This window comes from Tachypleus tridentatus, chromosome 13 (genome assembly GCF_004210375.1).
Source record: "Tachypleus tridentatus isolate NWPU-2018 chromosome 13, ASM421037v1, whole genome shotgun sequence".
Taxonomy (NCBI): Eukaryota; Metazoa; Arthropoda; class Merostomata; order Xiphosura; family Limulidae; genus Tachypleus; species Tachypleus tridentatus.
This window is the reverse complement of record NC_134837.1, coordinates 185,263,246-185,285,921: the sequence shown is the minus strand read 5'-3', so window position 1 is coordinate 185,285,921 and position 22,676 is coordinate 185,263,246. Positions and strand designations below refer to the sequence as shown.

The window sequence follows — 22,676 nt, the reverse complement described above, 5'->3', positions numbered from 1 at the left end:
TAAGGGATAAAAGTTGAGATACTGTGATCAACACGACAAAGAAACAAGGGTTATTACCTGAAATTCGGTAACAGTGTAAACAAATAACTCAAGAGATGGAGGAAGAGGTCTACACTGAACCTGACCCTCCCTGATCCAGAACATGGTCCGAATCCCAATGAAGAAGGTCATCAAATATAAAAAACAATCAGTAAGTGTGTAACGACATATAAACAAATATTATAATCAATTGAAAATTAAAATCTACTAAGAATAATTCCATTACTGACTTTTGATATGTGGTTTATTATGTGCGAAAACGGCGCTAGCAACGTTTCTGTCCAGCAAGATTCCTTTGAACGAAACAATAAAAAACAACAACAATAACAATGTGACGCTTTTTTGTCTTCTAATCTATTAGGACATACATAACTCTTAACTTCCCAAAGCACTGGAAACGTCTATTGTTCTGACGTGTTCTCGAACGTTAAAAACAAATGAACATGATTTTTCGAAAGTGGAGCACGTCACTGTATTCAGTATGAAGGCAACCAAAACATACATACCAAAACTTTTCGAAACTAAAATCTAGAATATAAAATATAGTTTAAAAAAACAGACTCATGAATTCTATTCATCCAAGTGATTTTGCCATAAATAAAATCTCATAAGAACATGGATTAATTAAAATCCACAGTAAATGATTTACTGTATTTACATCTAACATAGACGAAAGGTATTCAAATCCGATAGGATACTCTGTGACTAGAGACAGAATTAGAAGTTATGATCGCTGTTTAGTTTTGAACTGCATACTCCAGCAATATTTCAGCGTCCTTTGAAAATAAGTATTACATTTATATATATATAAAACGCATATAAATACACACTGATCTGTGCTTGCTTTGTAAGAAATTTAATTTGTGTGCTGTACATGCGATTATGTGTAAAAAAGGAATTCAATCATACGTTTGCCTGAGTTATCACATAGGCCTAACTAGAGTTAGTAACGTTAGTATCACGGATATAAAATGATTAATTTGTACAACTTTTACGTATTGTTTCTTCTATACAAAACTAAACCGTAAATCGTTTGACAGATTACATTTTAAAAATATAACCTTAATAAATAAGAAAAAAATACATAGTAAAATTCGACTTCATAAAACTTACAAAAAATAAACAATAGGTAGTAAGGTTAGTTGTTACAGTTAATGTCATTGGTATAACCTGACGAAGTTTGGCCTGTAATGTAAACTTAAGTGAAATTATGCTAGGCCCAAGTGTTATAGTAGTATTATAGAATTAATTACATTATACATAGAACTTCTTCATTAAACGCCATTATTATTTGCATTTATATTTAGCTATTTCAGTATGAAATATGGAGAAAAAAGGTTTACGGGTTACATGACTTTTTATCTCAAATTTTATGACTATTGATATTCCAATCTTACTCTTCTTGTATGCTATTTTGTCCCTTTTAACAAAATTCAATTAAGAAAGTTGGTCTGTTTTACGTATTTAAGTACGTGGTTCAACAAATATTATCTCATGAGGCACCCATGTATATATTTTCGTCATTTACAACCATTTCACTGTTTATTGTGATCGATTCTTTTTCCCATTATTAATTTCTTTGACATCCTTAACTAAAACGTTAAGCCTAAAGCTGTTGACGGTATCATAATACAGGGTGTTCGGAAAGTCATTGTGCAGTTTTGTAATCATATTTTATTCAGTCTATTTCAAGCCAGAAACTGATAGTGGTGTTTAGAAACAAAATAAGAAGGATCCAGGCCTGTGTTGATGCCAACGGGGGACACCTTCAACATTGTTTATAATTGTCATTCTTATTTACCTCCTGTATTCTGTATTGAAACATGTCTGTTAATAAATATACAAGTGCACAGTGACTTTCCGAACATCCTGTATTATGATTCTTTCAAGTACACTTTATCAACCATCCAATACACACTGTTAATTCGGAAGACTGTCCTCACTGACTTATCTAAAGAAGTTAACATAATTTTAGTTCTCCAAGATTGTTTTTCAACTATTATGCTATTACAAGTTACAGTTTTTACAGTAAGGAATAATATTTTTATAACAAGTACGACAGTTTCTTTATGATTTCATGACGTTAACTGAATACATGGAATAATTTTTGTTGAAGTTGTAGTGTAATATGATGTAAATATCCACGAAGTGTTGTATCTCATAAGTTGGTGTAGTGACACACCAGATTATTCCACTGCGACTTTAATTCATAAAATTTGACGACTTGGTGCAGCATCACACCGTATTAGAACCCATTCTGTATTTTGAAACCAATGTCATTCGTAGACGTGGAATAATGTCAAACTATACTTTTACTTAAAACCCATTGTGTCCATAGGCATGGAGTAATGTCGAACTATACCTCTGCTTGAAACCCATGTCATTCATAGATGTGATATAATATCAAGCTATATCTCTACTTGAAACCCTTTATATCCGTAGGCATGGTGTAATGTCAAACTGTACCTCTACCCGAAACCCATGGTGTCTAACGACTTAACAAATTTCCAAGTTACATAACTTTAAGTGACTCTCTAAACAATCGTAAACTACCACGAGTTTCGAGCAGCAGTGGTAAAACGTAGAGTGGTACTCTACCAAGTCATCATATACCATGAGTTACAGTTGTAGTGTTGAAAAGTGGTGTGACTCTTTACTAAAGTACCATACTTCAGAAATAGCTAAATCCTTGTTACACATGGAAAACAAGGGGCCTTAGAACATGGTGGGTAACAAATAATAGACTGAAATTCTTAGCCAGTCAAAGCATATGGTTACCGTATTATGATGCTTGTTTTTAGTTAACTAAATTGTACATGCAAAGTTGTGCTAAACTAGTTCATAAACAACCTTTTCTAATCCTTGTAATTTCACAAAAATCCGTTCAGAACTAGCCTAGTAAAAATGAATTATAGTAGACATTATGAACGTTTAAAAAACAAACATACAATTAAAAACGATCGGTATTGAATTTAAGTGGGATTGCTAAACTTATAAAGTACAACATATCGAATAGAATTTATTGTTCACTAAGTAACCTATATCTGAAAGTTCCATCGACGACATAATACTGCGTGATGAAGAAAACCAAGCAGTGTGTTATAAAATCAATCCTGGTAACATGAAAACCAGTTGCAGGAACCTGTATTAGGTTGAATCACCTTACCACTTGTAGCATCATTGCTAGACGTCTTATAATTGTTTTCTTTAGCCTGCTGGCTATTATTATTATTCTATCAACGTCCGTGCTCGTGGTACACCTGGAGATAGACCCGTATCTCCATCCACTTTACAATTTTCACGGTATTTAAAGGAACGTTAACATAACGTTTAAAATATTTAGGGTAATAATAGTTTAAGAAGGAAATATTTTGGAGCAATAATGAATTAAGACAATATGCGTATATGAAATCTTACGTCTTAAGCAACCATGACGATAAGGACGCAAGTCCTTAATTGGAAGGAATGCACTGCAAAAAAGTCATATCTGTTTCGTGACAGATACGGTTTCGTTATTAACGCCCTCCCCCCAGTGGCAGTAAAAATCAGGTTTCGATATTCACAGTTCGCACAGCACATATCGACTTATAGCGTAACTTAGTGCTATAGTCGGTGATAATTCTTTGTTTACTTTATATTTTCATCTTGTCAGACAAACACGAGGTTCATACTGCCGTCATTTCTGTGTGACGTTACGACCTGCAGGTTTACCAGTAACGTGATTTGTTTGTTTGTTATTATAGCACTAAACTACACGATGTATTATCTACTCTTTGCCTGCCGCAGATATCAAACCCCAGACTTTAGCGCTGTAAACGATGAAACGAGGTCTTTGAAGAAAATATATCATCCGGAATTTGACAGATTATTTTTGCTAAAATAGGTTTAACTACGATGTTAATTGATAAGTGTGTGTGTGTGTTTTCTTATGGCAAAACCACATCAGGCTATCTGTTGAATCCACTGATGGGATTCGAACCTTTGGTTAATTGATAAAGAAAAACCACAAAAGGTTACGTCACGAAAACAGTTTTGCTGTTTGATTTCCTTACAAAACCAATAAAATTTGATTTAAAAATAATTAAAGAAAGTACCCTGTTACGTAAAACTTAAAATTTACTTCTTGTCAGATACAAAGTATAAATTATGTGGTTACAACGTTTCACCAGGTTAACCTGATAATGTATGTAATGATGCCAGGTTAAGCTGACGAAACATTGTTTCTTTCAATTTCTCTCACTATTATACAGTAATGTGGTGTGTGTCAGTCAGTCAGTAGACATTAAAAGACGTCATAAGAAACGTTTAACATTGCAACTTGTACTGTAATGATATCACTAAAATGTGCGCATGCCATATGAACTTCAGAACGAGAAATAAAAATATTTGTTACTCTTAATTAATTAATTTTATTTAATCTTAAAACAGGACACTTTCAGGGACCCTGTGGAAGGACATCTCGTTACCAGATCTAATAACAAACACGTTTTAAATTTAAAATTAAAATGTGTTTAATCTGCACAAGAAGAACTTCGGTGTAATGGAAAATGGGAAAAGTAGGTATTGCAAATAAGATAAACAAACTTATGTATTCCCAAAGCTACTCAGCTCTTTATAAATTAAAACTACAAAGCATTGACAATAATGTCTTGATTGGCATTAACTAGTGATTGATTATTTGGAATTAAGCACAAAGCCATACAAAGGGCTATCTGTGCTCTGCCCATCACGAGTATCAAAACTCGGTTTCTAGCGGTGTGAGTCCGCAGACACACCACTGTGCTAGTGGTAGGCGGCGTTAACTATATTTTGATACTACCTAACTTATTGACCCACATGGGTGTTTAGGTTGAAAGCACATGTAAAGAATAGTCAAAATCGTGACCATCTCCAGGCTAATGACCCGAAAGTGACCTAGTGATTAGCGTTTGAAAAAGATAGTTAATCTCAAGATGACTAGTATGGTTAACGTTAATCTGAAGATGACCTAAGAAGGTCGAAACGTTGTATAGTATTTTATTTTAATAAAATTTTTAATACCCATGCAAGCCGTCTTGAGATACATTTTTACTTCAAGCGGGTTTTTCAGTATCATGAGATAGTGAATCCAATGATTTATGGTCCATGTCCCGTTGTCGCAATATTACGTTCCGCACTTTGGGAAGTGGGTACGTTAGAAGAGTGATGCTCAGTTGCTAATGTTCTATTGGAATAGTCAAATAATTGTCATTGTTTCTGGAAACTAGTTGTCTTCTCTGTGGATAAGTTGAAATTAGGGACGGTTAACCATTGTTTAGCTTCGCAAGAATGTCCAAAACAAGCACGTCCAAACCAGCTCTAACCGATAAAGTCTGAAAAGTTCAACACAAATAGATGCTTTAGTTTAGTTATAATAGATCGTGCCAGAATGATAAGACTTTTGTTAAATTGTATATCAGCATGTGCTAGTAAATGAGAGGAGAAGAATGTAAAACACTTGCAAAGTCTAGAAGGTTTTAAATACAGTATCCTGAGTACCAGCCATATCACCATCACACTTCCTGCGTATTCTCTACTGGACGTTCCTTGTGGGACACTTGTTTGTGCTTGCAATATTCTAACAGTTCCATAAATCCCCAGTAAGTAGAAAACCTTAGAGACGATTGAAATATGATGCTTGTTATCAGCGTGAGGTGTAGTAAACACGAAAAGTCGGAGAAAGATGGCGGGAACACGTTCAACATGTCTGATATAACGTATTTCATATTTCTAACTGAACTGTGCAAGTATTGGCACTAAAGAACTTATAACAATTGATCCGTGAAACAGCAACCAGTCAGCCCACCCTGTCTTCCATCTACACAGTCATATTTAACTCTTACAGTTATAACGATTCACAAATGATAGTGATTAGTGTCTTCAAAAATATTTCGAGTCTCGAACCTTGAAAATTCCAATCCCTAGTTCCATACACTAGCCATTAGGCCCCGCCCAGCAGTTTCATTTATGTGTTTCTGTTTATATTTGGGCGAAACAAACAATTTTAGTGTGTTAGATATTCATAAACTGTACTCAGAGACTTTAAGTGGTTTGTTTCTTTCGTTTGTTTTTTGAATTTCGCGCAAAGCTACACGAGAGCTGTCTGTGCAAGCCTAGCCGTCCCTAATTTAGCAGTGTAAGACTAGAGGGAAGGCAGCTAGTCATCACTACCCAACGTCAACTCTTGAACTACTCTTTACCAATGAATAGTGGGATTGACTGTCACGTTATAACACCCCAGTGGCTGAAAGAGCGAACATGTTTGGTGCAATGGGGATTAGAACCCGCTTCCCCCAGATTACGAGACGAGCGCCTTAACCACCTGGCCATGCCGGGCCACCTTAAGTGGTAAAATAAGAAATTCCAAATTATCAGTGAAACTATTCTTGTATCATACTTTCTTGTGTTAACCGTTAAAACGACCGATACTTCTGAGTTAAAACTACTGAGCTCTGAACAACAAGTTTAAAATTCTCTGAAAATATAAACGTGAAGCGATTAAAGTACTTTATTACACTATTAAATGGAGCTTTGCATAAAATGTGCAGAAAATTAACATTTGTGAATTTTGAGAACTTTTAAGAAAAGCAAGTATCAGAAAAGTGTAGCGTGTTTTACACAAATCTGTAAAAATTGTTACAACTTACAAACACTGACGATCTTTGATAATAACACAAACACAGAACAACACTGACGGATGTTCACTGCCTTTGGTAACAACACAAACATTTGTCTACAGAACAACACTGACGGATGTTCACTGCCTTTGGTAACAACACAAACATTAGTCTACTGAACAATACTGATGGATGCTCACGATCTACGATAATAATTAAAGAGTGAGAATCCTGGCCTTAAAGCCCCGTTTGGTATTGTTCTATTTCCATAACATGATAATTTTGTGAAATTAAATTGGACTAGTTGCTTTCCTTTTTCCTTTTTTTTTTGTTTCTTTGCTTTGAACTTTTGCGAAGAGTTACACGAGTGCTATCTGCGCTAGCCATCTCTCATTTAGCAATATAAGACTAGAGGGAAGGCAACTGATCATTACCACCCACAGCCAACTCTTGGGCTACTATTTTAATAACGACTAGTGGGATTGCCCATCACATTATAACTTCCCCACGGCTGAAAGGGTGAGCATATTTGGTGTGGCGGGGATTCGAATCCGAGGCCCTCAGATTACGAGTCGACCTCCCTAATCATCTGGCCTGTTGCCTTCCTTCTCTTTCCATGTTTTCCAAAGTTTGTGATGGACCACTTTCGAAGCTTCATTTGGATGACCCAAAGATATAAATGTTACGTGGCTTTGAGATTATAACTGTACAAAAATGATGTATTCTTGATATATAGTGGTGTTAGCACGTTGGTTTATGCAGACTTTAACTTGGCATTTATCTTCATTATCCAAATTGTTAACCTACCATTACAGCTGTAACTTACAACCACCTTATAATAAATCCCTTAACAAACATTCGTGACAGACTGGTCGTAATTTTCGAAATGTTATACCATCATTAGGACGAGAGTACATCGTCCAGAATTTTGTGAACACTTAAGTAGTTACCGTCGTCTGTAATTTGGACGACGTAATTTCATTAATCATTTGCCAGACACCGCTTAGACAATTTCCAACAGGTCATATTCTGTTCAGTTAGGTGCACTCTGTGTCAGCTTGCTGGATATAAAAGTGCATGAATTATCTTCTTTATAGTCTCAAGGAAAATTATTACTTTACTTTCAATTCGCTGCTGTGTTCAGTGGTTGCTTGCAGTAATAAAATGTTTAACTTCCTCTGCCACCTCCCGCGTGCTACTGGTATCCAATTGAGCATGTTTTTTGTTGTTGTTTTCTTCTCTTGCTGGAATCACGCTTTGTCTTGCCTTACAGATATTGTTCACTGCTGTAGGTGGAACATTCTTCAAACGCAAACATTTTGTCTCTTTCATGCTCTTATAATTGTGAAAAATGAGAACTTAGCTTAGAAAGTATCGTAATGTAACCCTCAACGTGTATGTCACAATACTTTAGGTGTACTACTACAAGACTGGGTCGAAATTGTTAGCAGACTGTGAGGGTGGATAGTGACAAGAGGATTGAACAACAAGACGTGGTCTATAGGGTAAGCAGATTGCGAGTGTTGATAGTGACAAGATGATTGAACTACAAGACGTGGTCTGTATGGTCAGCAGACTGTGAGGGTCGATAGTAACAAGAGGATTGAACTACAAGACGGGGTCTGTATGGTCAGCAGACTGTGAGGGTGGATAGTGACAAGATGATTGAACTACAAGACGTGGTCTATATGGGCAGTAGAAAGGGAGGGTGGATAGTGAAAGGAGGATTGAACTACAAGACGGGGTCTGTATGGTCAGCAGACTGTGAAGATTGATAATGACAAGAGGACTGAACTACAAGACTGGGTCTATATGGTCGACAGACTGGGCGGATGCGTAGTTAGAAGGTGACTGGAACTACAAGACAGAGTACGAGGATAGCGAGTGATTAAGTGATTTGTTATTGTTGATGCACACTGTCAATAACTTCCTACTTGTGTCACATTTATTATCTTGCAGATTTATTTAAATACGAAATAAATCTGTTAAAACAACTCGTAACATGTGTCAAGTTTAACGTAGCTAGTGATTGTTTGGTAGTTAAGTCCTAATAACTTTGCAGCTTATCATAGCATATTAATACTTTAGTGTGTTAGGTTTCCGTTATTTAAAAGTATGGATGTATGAGCTTTGTTTATTCTTATTGTCAATGAACTTCGCAATAATATATTTTTTGTTCTTTGTGATTGTTAGTGAATATCGTAACTAGGGTCAGTTAGAATAGAGCCAGGAGGGCCATTTGCCCCAGATCTCAAGCTGAAAGGGTGCCTCAACCTTAGACATTGGTAATTTTTTGTGCTTATTAAATTTCGCGGCTTGTTTATATGTGCCTTCCAGTTTGACAAAAATGTAATACAATCTTTGAGTTTAGAGCTGGAGCTACAAATTACATTTACAGGTTAATTATTTAAATTATGTTTCACTTTTCTTTTGGGCTAATGACTGTCTTATTTTGTTTTCAGGTGTCAAAATTTTTTATTTTATTTTCGCCAGGGAGCTTCAAGAGATAGTTTGTTTCTTTGTTTTTGAATTTGGCGCAAAGCTACACGAGGGTTATCTGCGCTACCTGTCTCTAATTTAGCAGTGTAAGAATAGAGGGAAGGTAACTAGTCATCACCACCACCGGCAACTCTTGAGCTACTTTTTTACTAACGAATAGTATGCTTGGCCGTACGTTATAACGCCCCCACGGTTGAAAGGGCGAGATGTTTGGTGCAACGGGGATTCGAACCCACGACCCTCTGATTACGATTCGAGCGTCTTAACCACCTGACCATGTCGGGTTTCAATAAGCAAAAGATCCTGACCGTAACGATATACTTTTAATTGTGAATTTCACAAAAATATATTTTTTTGTTTGTTGTGATTGTGGGTGAACACCTGAGTAAGATATATATTTGTCCTGACTGTAAGAGAACCCTACAATAATACACTTTATGTCTGTTCTAATTGTCAACAAACCTCATAATTGTAGTTTGCTGTTATTATTATGAATGTATCCCATAACTACATATATACATATATATATATCATGATTTTAAATTAATCTAATAATAATTGTGTTGTCATGACAGGTCATGAATCCCGCGATAATATATTTTTCATGGACGTGATTGCTAATGAACCTAAAAACAGTATAGTTTTACTTATGAAATGATAACTCTTTGAACAGCTGATAATGAAGAATTATTGACTGGTTTTATCTCACCAGACGTTTACTAACAACGATATTTAAACTGGCTCAACTTTTCAAGCTACCTTTTTCTACACTGTTCGAGGAAAAATATATCCCAAGTAAATAGTAGCACTTTGAAAAACTACATATTGTTTGGAGTTACTAGTGTTTGTAAACAATTAACACGTATCAAACTTCGTATCAAGGGCTCAGTATCTATATACCTATAGTCCACATTAGATCTTCTTCTGAAGTTAAAGAAAAGCGTATTCAATATATTCAACTTAGTGGCTTAATGCTCACTCAGGAAAATTTATAATGTATCTATATGGCTGAATAAGTGTAAGGATATTGTATTTATACAGACTGTTAACTTTTAGACAAGCGGTGTCGACCAGATTGGACATTTTGTCTCAACATCCCTTCTTCAAGACATATACATTTAACTTTAAAGTGTTTTCTCCGGTTCGGTATTTCCCTGATGCTATACGTGAGTACTACACTTAAGAAATGACGTCACACGTTCATAGAAAATTATAAGCGTTTTACCAACGATAATTTAGTTTAAAACAGCTGCTTATTCCTTGGTAAATATCACTGAAAATTGGGTTTTAGTGTAAGCTTGGACAGCTACGACGTAAGAGGTAATAGGTTTGATTTTAATCCTAAGTCAGCAGTGTTGTGTTATTAAATAAAACAATAGATATAAAGGTTCGAGAAGCCTGTTAAAGAAAGTTGCTTCGACGCAGACTCAGTGGAATACACACAGGAAGAGAGAAATGGGCCTGAAAACCATATATTTCGAATTGATTTACACAACATTTGTTTTTAGTGAGTGACATGTCACCTAAGCCTGAGAGGTATTCATGAGGTTGTTTCTGATCTGATAGATTATTTGACGGCGTTCGAGATTTCAAGTGTTTCGAAACTTCTGCCACCCTTATTAGGAGTTTGTTAACCAAGGTGTTAGTCATGTTGTTAGAGCGTAAGTCCAGAAGCGATGTAAACAGCAGCGTGTGACCCTTGTAGGCTACGGTTTCCCGAGCCGCGCGCTTGTCACGACCCGTCATTGCTGCCTACCGTTAAGAATGCAAAATTAGCCGTTGGAGATCCAAAGCTTACCTTGTTCTGCGAGGACGAACCAGCCAATCAGAGCAGCGTTACAAAGCACAATGCGTACGGCCACTTGAAAGGCGGCCTCTCACCTTCTTTAAAGTACTTGGAATTCAGCTGGCAGAGCGAACGATACCCAGGTAACGATTGGACGAGCAAGTTTAACCATGAAAGTGATGGAAGTTATAGATAGGTGATCCTATCACTAGCATCTCATCACAAGAATCTACATAAGACTTGATGTTGTTTTACCGATCTTTCCTGTCACGTTAGGACAATAGTTTATGAAATACTAGTCAAGCCCCTACATCCTGACTGTCCCAGTACTGAAGGGGAAGATGCCCCTCGAGTGCTGAAAAATGATTAGGTGGCGGAGAGCGCGCTTCCTGCTTTTTCTCGCAACATTCTGGCTTCTCCAAGACTGCGGAAGCTTTCGGTAAGTGAGAAATTACGTTTCTGATAATTATATTACATATGACGAGAGTTGACGTTAATTTAGGGTTTCTATAAATATAACTTATACAGGTGTACGAATTAATTATTCATGCGTTACTCATACACAAGTGTGTAAAGAAACTTTAAAAATGTTTTTTATTAGATAATAATTAGTATAGAGGTATGAACTCGGTAAAACATTAGTCGTAGAAAAAAATGTAATCATTTCGAATTTTATGTATCTATAGAACGAGTCACACGTGTGCACACATGAACATATATATAAATAAGTTAATAACTATTTCGTTCTGTACATAAAATCAACCTAAGAGTTTGATAAAATGATTTTGAGGTAATTAAACAAAGCTGGTATGATTACTAAATATACAATTATGTTTTTATCTTTGTTATCTCAACTTTAATATTTTGAAATATTCAATATATTTTTACATCATTGTCGCCTTAATATTTTTTTTTTTAATATAACCAATCCTTTTTCTTTACTATTTTAATGGCAGTGCAAAGTATTTGATTTTCGTGGTTCGCTCCTCTAAACATTACGTAAGGTGTCTATAGCACGCTGAGTCAGAGGTATAGAGTTTGGAAGAAATATCAAACCGTTTGACAAGTAAAATAAATATGACTGGTTTTACAGAATCAGGATTTAATCTTAGAATTATGTCCACTGTCACAACGAGTACATTTTTTAATAACCCGTTATGGAAACATTTAAATGTGAATTAACATTCCTTCATTAGCAGATGACGAAGGGATTTTTACGTCACACTTTTTAATACCAACACAGAGAAACCCTAATCTAATCCCTTATTTCAATCACCTGCAAGAAATACAAAAAATAAAAAAGTTTAGAAAAAATTAAACTTTATTGTACAAAAAGTATACATGATGTAGTGAAACTACTAAAGCAACTGGTTGAAACAGTTTGAAAACATAGAAAAAATAACCTTGGGTTGTGCCTTCTAAAAAGTTATGATTTTATGCAACTTATAACAGAAATCAGTTTACAGAAATGTGCAATGAATGATTTATAAATATTTTATTATCTCTTGAAATATTCTAACTTCGTTTGTATGTTTCAGTTTTGCTTGAAGGCCCCCTTCGTGGCTCAGTGAGAAATATCAGGGCTAATAATTTTAACAATTCGAGTTCTGATACTCGCGGTGGGATCAGCTCTGATAGCCATTCTGTAGCTCTGTATTTAATAACAAACAAACAAACTTACTTACTTAAATTATTTTGTTTATTGTATGTTAGATTACATAAATACCTCTTTCAATTAACATATTTACTATAGATGCAGTTGTATTATTTGGTTCTGTATTCAGTGATTTTCTAACAAGTTTTGCAGTAGAAGACCTGACTCAACAGTCACTCTGTTCGAAGAAACTCAAACTATTATAGTGTTACACAGATGGAGGTTTGGGTCAGTGTATGTTAACGTCCAGGTTAAGAGAAATAACCGAGTCGACGAACAGTCTTAATACCGACATAAATGTCAGATATACCCGTGAGTTTAATTTGTTATTCAATTTGTTTTATTTGAGCTTTCTAGTACCGTGACACTGGTACTAACTAACTGAAATTACTTCAATATTTCAGGGGATGAAAAGAAAGTATTTTCTTAACGTATTATGGAAAAGAACACTTCAGTCAAGTGCACCTTATATGAGGTATTTAAAGATGAATTCACTGCTTAACACAGCAAAATTACATTAACGGGGCTAAAACCTATTCAGAAAATACTTTTAACATGAAACTACCTAAAAGAGTCTTGTAATAATATCATCCTTGTACATGATTTGCAGTAGTTTGTATCAGGAAGAAGTGGTTTGTATCAGGAATTTGTGATTATATAACCTACGTCTGTTATATTACGAACACAATTCTACTTCTCAGGTGAAAAACAACAACAACAAAAAATTACAATTTAAAGTCATACATATGCGGTCCACGCCTCGTTCTATAAACGCTTATTGTTCGACCCACTTTCTGAATATGACAGTCTTATAACCGACGTAATTTATTGCGTCTTCTGTGTTTGATGAGCTTAAAGATGAGAAACGCCCAGCCGAAACGATTTGGTTTTCTAATTTAAGCGAAACATACCCACAATAGTGCTGCATGTACTAGTGGCTCATCCCTCTGGAAGTTAACTCCTTCACTTCCTATCCCTCTTGATTGATATAACAAACGTTTGAAAAAATGTCCAACCTACACAGAAGCGGTACGTTAATCTTATTGTAAATATTGTTATACACGCACTTTTTGAAACCAGTTAGTAATTGATGATGAAAAAAATAAAACAATTCGTTGATGAATGGGCTGTCCTCATACATAACCGTACTGATAGTATAAATAACGATTTTCCCCCATCTATAAACTTTAAAGAAATAAAATACCTACCCATCAAGTTCATGTGTATACATTGTAGCTATTTGGTTTTTATGGGTCTGTACCTGGTTTAAGGCGGAATATAATGCCAATTGTTACACTACTAATGAAAATGCAGAGTGACACTCGTGCTGTCACGAACAGTGCTGAAACACCTTACGTGATTACAACAAAAAACTTATGTTAAGACGAAGTGACGATTTTCTGTTACAATTGGAATCATAAATTAAGCGAATGTTGTATCATTCAATAACCTAGAACGTAAAATACTAACTTGTGTTTTAGTAACCAAATGTGAGCTTATCTTTGGGGTGGAGATGGGTGGATCAAGATAAGAAAAGTTTCAAACTAATTGCTGTCGTTGTATCTTATATTTCACTTATTACAGTCATTTTTACACCTTTTGTACTTTCCAGCGACTCAGTGGTAAGTTTAAACACTTATGACGCTAAAAACAGGGTGTCAATACCTGTAGTGAGCATAGCGCAGATAGCCTATTTCATCCGGTAAGACAGCAGTATGTCTACAAACTTATAATTCTAAAATCCAGGATACGATTCCCTGCGATAGACCCAATAATATTCCAGTATGGCTCTTCTCTGAAAACACACACACTCAGACACTTCACGATTAGATTTTTAGGCTTTGAGGGAGAGTCTCTTTGTTTTTTTTTATAAAAAGTAGTTTTATTGTTTTGTAACATTCTAAGAATCTTATGCCACCGTAACACGGTCTTACATTTTTTGTAACACAATAACACAATCTCTCTTTCCAGCTTCATATACTTTAAAATGGCAATCTTCATGTAAATGCATGCATTTTATGAGACTCATAAATGCTACTGAAACACCACATAAAGATACATAAAAGCTTTACAAGATATTCGTGCCACGTGCTTTTGAATGACATATTAACTAATACGAACACAGTTAAAGTTAGCTCGACTCCTTCACATTACTTGAAACATTATATGGTTCGCAATTTCCACTGTAGGTAACAGTTCATAAAACTACTGAAGTTCTGTTTGTATTTTTAATCAAAATAGACCTTCTAAACTTACCGGTTTATTGTGGTTGGTTCTTATGGAAATCACGTACTTTCCTGATACAACTAAACATTTCCATACGTTCGAATTATATTTTCTCGCAAATACAGCGCTTTCACATATAATGAACAAATTCAACATATATTTCCCGGTATCAGTATTTTTTGTTTTAAATAATTTGGTAACAATCGTCTCTTTATTATTAATGACACCTGGTTTCTAGAATCTTCTATCCTTTGATTCTTCCTGTTCATTAATCTTGGTTGGTTTGAAATAATAAAAATATAGGCAATTATAAAAACCGATCTGTGTATGACTAAGTCAATGTATTATATGTAAAATAAAAGCATAATCAGTAGTGTGTAGTTACATGATAGATTTAACAAGGAAACATAAACTGTTTAACAGCACTATTGCACTAATTAGTTTTACAAATTTCTGTATAAACGTAGAATACGTCGAGTTTCAATTAAGTTATATTATTGTGCTCATTGTGCTTTGATCTCATTTTATTAAAAAAAATTTTGTGACGCCAAATTATTCTCTTTACAGGTTTCTACTTCCAAATGGTATTAATTTTATAACAGTTAAAAAGTCTCAAAATGACTATAATGAAATGTTATGAACAAGAAATATTTACCAGCTTAACCCCTAATATTAACCACTGACGTTCATTGTAAAACTATATTACACTGTAAAATTCTTTTTTTTTTTGTGAGTATGGTTATTGTTCCTTTTCATTGGTCTGGGCTATACAAATCACCATTGTTTACAAGACATCTGTACTATCAACAGACGGAGAGGTCAAATTAAACGTCTGTCAGAAATCTACAAAGAATGTAGAAGAGCAGAGGTCAGTGAACCATTTTAAAATACTTATAACTTTTTATATCCACTTGTGTGTTCCGTTTTTAAACACTCCAGGACTTGGAGCACAGAAACCACGCTGTAATGTGTAGGTAGTCCTGGTTGGTTAGGGGTGGAGAAGTTCTTACTAGACAGTTTTAAATGTTGAGTTTATTAATATATGAGATTCGAGTCTGATTTATAAATTATTTCTGTCGATGTTTTATTTTGTTTGTTTAGAATTTTCACGTGTAGCTAGACAGAGGGCTATCTGCACCTAAGCGTCCTTAAAATGCGAACTTAAAAGGAAGGTAGCGAGTCAACAACACCCACCGCCAACTCTTAGGCTTTCTTGTTTGACCGAAGAGTAGGATTCTGTAGTTGTTTTTATATCGCTCGCTCAGCCCTAAAATGCAGTCCGTGATTCATGCGAACTCAAACCACCTGAGCCACTGTTCACGCACTCTAAATACTAGGCCATATCCGAACGTTCATAAATATGTGTATATAAATATATATAGTACGTTAGTTAAAATATTGCTTCGGCGACAGTTTTAAAATACAATGTTACTTCTTTAAGATCAAGGAATACTGCAAAAAGGGGGTATTCTCTAATAAAAGGAAAACTGTATAAACTATACGGTTGAATTTAGCTTTTCTAATAAAAGGAAAACTGTATAAACTATACGGTTGGATTTAGCTTTTCTAATAAAAGGAAAACTGTATAAACTATACGGTTGAATTTAGCTTTTCTAATAAAGGAAAACTGTATAGACTATACGGTTGGATTTAGCTTTTCTAATAAAAGGAAAACTGTATAAACTATACGGTTGGATTTAGCTTTTCTAATAAAAGGAAAACTGTATAAACTATACGGTTGGATTTAGCTTTTCTAATAAAAGGAAAACTGTATAGACTATACGGTTGGATTTAGCTTTTCTAATAAAAGGAAAACTGTATAAACTATACGGTTGGATTTAGCTTTTCTAATAAAAGGAAAACTGTATAAACTATACGGTTGGATTTAGCTTTTCGCCCGTCATTCGTACTGTTTTTCTTCCCCTACTTTCCAGCGACATTGAATCTTCGCTTGTATATTTCAACGCTTTTATATAATGGACGTTGTAATGATGAAAAGGACACCCTTTTTCCCACCTCTCTGTCTTAACCTTTTTGAATTGTTACGATAACTGTCTGCTGATCTTTGAATAAGTGGAGATGTAAACTCCAAGTTGATGATGCACGCAACAGTAGGCTGTTGTTGTTGTGTTCAAACTGTTAACACGGTTTACATTTTCTGTTAGCAGACAAGTTGACGAGTCCTAACATAAACTAATTAACTCTTGTTGAAGTGTTGTTTCTTAGACCAGCGAGGTGCAGCTCTCGTGTGTTTGTTATTAAAATATTGTATAATTGTAATCGAGTCCTCGTATACTAATTTGTTGAAATGTTTTTACTCGCGTCGTCATAATGCAATCTTTGTGTGTTATTTTGTTTAAATAGCGTTACTTGTATCGCCGTAATGCAATCTTTGTGTGTTATTTTGTTTAAATAGCGTTACTTGTATCGCCGTAATGCAATCTTTGTGTGTTATTTTGTTTAAATAGCGTTACTTGTATCGCCGTAATGCAACCTTTGTGTTATTTTGTTTAAATAACGTTACTTGTATCGCCGTAATGCAATCTTTGTGTGTTATTTTGTTTAAATAGCGTTACTTGTATCGCCGTAATGCAACCTTTGTGTTATTTTGTTTAAATAGCGTTACTTGTATCGCCGTAATGCAATCTTTGTGTGTTATTTTGTTTAAATAGCGTTACTTGTATCGCCGTAATGCAACCTTTGTGTTATTTTGTTTAACGAGCGTTAGTTGTATCGTCGTAATGCAATCGAGTCTTAATTTGTCGAAATAATGTTACTCTTATCATCCTGAGACAACCTTTGTGTGTTAATTTGTTAAAACACTGTTATTGTACCATCTCAAGACAAACTTTATGTGTTAAGTTGTTAAAGCAGTTTTACTTGCATCACCATAAGAGAGCTTTAGTGTGTTAAGCGTAGTCTTAGACATACTGTTTGATTTTGTTTTTAAGACTGGTTTGGTTTTCTTGATGTGTTTGTTTGCTTATCATAGTCACCTCGCCCCACTTAAACTTTGTTTCCTGGTCCCGGGTTCATTGAGTCCCATATTTAACATTTATTCCCTGTTCACCAGTTTATGTTTGGTTTATGTTAGTTCTTTAGTATTCCAAGTGTTAAACAACATCCTCTACCTCTCACATGTAATGATATGGTGTTATAAGGTTTATGTGCAGACTTACGTGTTCACAGCTCGGCTCCTAGATGTTATTGGGTGCTTCGGCAAAGTTTTATTTATTGGTGTCAATCTGTCTTCTTCAGCTTGAAGCGCTCTCAACCCTAATTTATATTCAAATGTTTTTGAATTTCGCGGAAAGCTACACGAGGGCTATCTGCGCTAGCCGTCCCTAATTTAGCAGTGTAAGACTAAAGGGAAGACAGCTTGTCGTCACCACTCACCGCCAACTTTTGGGCTACTCTTTTACCAACGAATAGTGGGATTGACGGTCACATAATAACGCCCCCACGGCTGAAAAGATAAACATGTTTGGTGCAACAGGGATTCAAACTTGCGACTCTCAGATTACGATTCGAGTGCCTTCACCACCTGACTATGCCGAGCCTCTATTCAAATGTTAAGTTTTCATTTTTTGGTAACGTTTTATCCACTGCTCTCGGATTCGAGCGACACTATGCTCCTGGATTATCTCCAAGTTTTGAATGGAGGCCTTGACATGTTTTCATTTTATATTAATGTTCATTTCCATATTTATGTGTACTCCATTTTCCAAAATAAATTTATTATGCACCGAACTCTAGTCAGTATCAACTCTCGTTATACGCAATATTCTTGACTTGTACTGTTTCACGTACTTTTCAGTTTTATCTGATAAAAGAAAGGACATACCATCATTAGTTAAGTTAATGTATTCAACGTAATCATATCTTACAAAAAAAATCATGAATGTTTTATTTTTAGGGCCTTCTTGAGATGTGTTTAGATCTGGTAGTTTTAGTTAGTTTATAATATATACAAATTACGAATGTTTTATTTTTAGGGTCTTCTTCAGATGTGTTTAGATCTGGTAGTTTTAGTTAGTTTATAATATATACAAATTACGAATGTTTTATTTTTAGGGTCTTCTTCAGATGTGTTTAGATCTGGCAGTTTGAGTTAGTTTATAATATATACAAATCGAGTGCAAATATTATTTTAATGTTCTTTAAACACGATGTGTAGTATCGTAAAAAGAATTGTTTGTTTGTTTTTTAATTTCGCGCAAAGCTACACGAGGGCTATCTGCACTAGCCGTCTCTAATTTAATAGTATAAGACTAGAGGGAAGGCAGCTTGACGTCACCACCCACCGCCAACTCTTGGGCTATTCTTTTAACAACGAATAGTGGGATTCACCTTCACATTATAATGCCACCACACCTGAAAGGCGATCATGTTTGGTGCGACGGGGATGCGATCCCGCGACCCTCAGATGACGAACGTAAAAACAAAACTTACAAACTAAAACACTACGTTGAAATATGAAAGTTTTATTAAACCGTAAGTATTCCTGTTCCATGACAAGCTCTTTGTCCGATATAATAATAACACTAACTGACTTTTTTCCCTTGGAGTATAAATCAATCGCGTGAGAAAATCATTAGGTTATAACCATATTGTTGCTGGTAGGTGTATGGGCGACATTGTATATAAAACTTATTACTGTGTATCCATCTGCAATACATGGATTTGTATGTTAGCTCATAAGAACCTTGGTACTTAATGCAGTTAATACATATATACAATTTCATACAGTATGAAAGGTAATAAAGGAAATAATAATTAGTTTTGACAAACGTAACGCAAAGTCCTATAATATAGAGAGTTTACCATGGCTTAGTCCACTGAATTTTCCGAAATTGAAACATAGTAGGACTATTTGTCTTCAGGATTATTGTGTTCAACATGTAATTAATTGTGACTTGTCCCGTGTCTCTACTGATTCCGTTTTCTCTGTCAGTGAGCTGTATTTTTATTTTAAAATTTTCTTATGTTTTCTTCTCAGTATCTATGGACTGTCGATCAGGAACTGTTACATTTTACCAATCTATGTTCCATGATGGCTGATGGTAACTGGTTGTCCAAGTATTCCTCGATAATCTTGAAGTGTAGTCTGTATTTTATTGGCTCCTCGATGTAATATTTTCTTTTTGTATGATATTGTGTCATAAGATATCACAATAAAGGTTTTCATCCACGTGGGCCTCCGTCTGGAAACACCTGTACAATTTAGACTAAAAGACTGTTCAAACCGAACGGTCTAGAAGCAGGTTATCCTCTTATCCAACAATAAAAATACTATTACCCAACTAACACATTCCATTTCTTTCTCCCCCAATATCAAGCTTCGCGAAGCAACTCAGTTGAAGAAGTTAACAACTGTATGTATCTCCACAGCTGATTGGGTGATGGTGACAACAAAATGTAACTCTACAGTTGATTGGATGAAGGTGACAACAAAATGTAACTCTACAGCTGATTGGGTGAAGATAACAATATTTAATTATACGGTTGATTGGGTGAAGATAAGAAAAAACAAGAAATTTTACACTGATTTGGTGGAGATACCAGTAAATTATATAATCAGTGTGTAATTATACGGCTGATTTGGTATGGTTCATAACAACTTGTAAATGCACAGCTTTGAAGACGTATGCTATTATCAAACAATAATGTTAAAATTGAGAAACTACTTGATGAAATTACAATATCAACAAATCTACAGTGCCTACCTTATAACACGGCGGCTAGTGTCGTTAATCTTACAGGTAAATCTTTTACTTCGTTGAAACACGGTTTTAACTCTCTCATTACCCCTTTCTGATACTTGACGTAGTAACAGATATTCAAGAAGCCTACATCGAAGACTCAAATGACTTTGTCAAGATATTAAAGGTGAAAGAACCACGGATATACTTGTTATTCTTAATGTGACTTCACTGTTTACAAAAGTTTTAATAAACAATGCTATGTCAGTAATTTTACATATGGAATGAAAATATCAGTCCAATCAATAACGGAAATATTAATAACGTTTACAATTATCTAATCTACACTATGTAATACTGTAAGGGTTTCTCATTCCTCTTATTTATCTGTGAATTTTCCATGACAGAATTACAAAACGTTGTTCTCTACACATCATTATACTTCTGGGGGTATGTTGGTGGCAATCTTGTAATCTCAGGCGATCATCATGAAGATTTTGTGTTTTTCTGAACAATCTTAATGAATGGCACTCCTACATACATTATACAGTAGAAGCTATTGTTCATCGTAACTCGTCGTCAAATATAATCACAACCTTTTACCAAAACGTACAGAAAATCAATATACAGCGACAACTATCCCAGTTACAAATAATCACAACCTTTTGCCAAAACGTATAGAAAATCGGTGTACAGCGACGACTATTCCAGCTAGAAATAACTACAACCTTTTACCAAAACGTACAGAAAATCAATATACAGCGACAACTATCCCAGTTACAAATAATCACAACCTTTTGCCAAAACGTATAGAAAATCGGTGTACAGCGACGACTATTCCAGCTAGAAATAACTACAACCTTTTACCAAAACGTACAGAAAATCAATATACAGCGACAACTATCCCAGTTACAAATAATCACAACCTTTTGCCAAAACGTACAGAAAATCAATATACAGCGACAACTATCCCAGTTACAAATAATCACAACCTTTTGCTAACACGTATAGAAAATCGGTGTACAGCGACGACTATCCCAGTTACAAATAATCACAACCTTTTATCAAAACGTACAGAAAATCAATATACAGCGACAACTATCTCAGTTACAAATAATCACAACCTTTTATCAAAACGTACAGAAAATCAATATACGGCGACAACTATCCCAGTTACAAATAACTACAACCTTTTACCAAAACGTACAAAAACTCAGTGTACGGCGACAACTATCCCAGTTACAAATAACTACAACCTTTTGCCAACACGTATAGAAACTCGGTGTACAGCGACGACTATTCCAGCTAGAAATACTCACAGCCTTTTACCCAAACTGAAAATTTAGTAAAAACTGTCAGAGAGGCTAACAATGTTTGGCTTTAGGCACACCGGTGGTGAATATGTCACCCTTGTATCTCAGAAAAGCTGAGTTTATTTTAAGAAGATGACCTAGGAAGATGACCTAGGAAGGTCAAAACGTTATATTCTCCTTATCAATAAAAGTGTTAATACCCATACCAGCCGTTCTGAGATACATTTTTATTTCAAGTGGGTTTCTCGTCATCAAGAATAACATCACCCTTGTACACCGAGCCAACTTGAACCATCATGGCATACAAAGTATTGTGGGCCTAAGAAATATGCCACAGTTTCTGATCGAGAGTCTGAGCCCTTGAAATAAAAAAAAGGACAAAACATAGTGGCCCTCTGAATAGAATGGAATCAGTAGAGACATAAGAGAAATTACGTTAATTTCCACATGGGTCTCACTAACCGTCCTTCTGCCATCTGATTTTAAAGTTTAGTAGACTCTCATACGATAAGTCTTGTGTAGTGCTGGACATTAAATTATTGTTCAATTAATCGATATAAATAACCTATCAACCACTTCCATGCCTGTCGTATCCCGATCCACTTAATGCGCTCTGGTATTGACGAAAGACCTAGTGGTCACTGGATATAGGAGGTACAATGTTGCAGACATTATCACTTTTTAGTTGTTATTATAGTTAATTCTTTTTCTAACTATAACATTATGTATATTTTAACCGTATTCATTACCAATATACTTTTGTTTAATATGTGTATCGCTACTCAATGGTACAGCAGTATGTCTGCGAACTTACAACGCTAG

The 22,676-nt window shown here is 35.1% G+C and overlaps 1 protein-coding gene across 4 annotated transcripts in view; it reads left to right on the top strand.

Annotated features, from left to right (window-relative positions):
• LOC143238683 (protein Wnt-7b-like) overlaps positions 1-22,676 on the top strand; it is a 97,120-nt gene that overhangs the window by 16,772 nt on the left and 57,672 nt on the right. Inside the window, exon 1 of one of the 4 annotated variants that reach the window (XM_076479115.1) lies at positions 10,472-11,398. The exons of 2 other annotated variants lie outside the window; for them this stretch is intronic. In XM_076479115.1, coding sequence (XP_076335230.1) covers positions 11,322-11,398 — 77 coding nt within the window. In that variant the 5' untranslated portion in view covers positions 10,472-11,321. Of the gene's footprint in view, positions 1-10,471; positions 11,399-15,225; positions 15,708-22,676 lie in introns of those variants that run through there. One more of the 4 variants, XM_076479116.1, reaches the window with a different exon arrangement.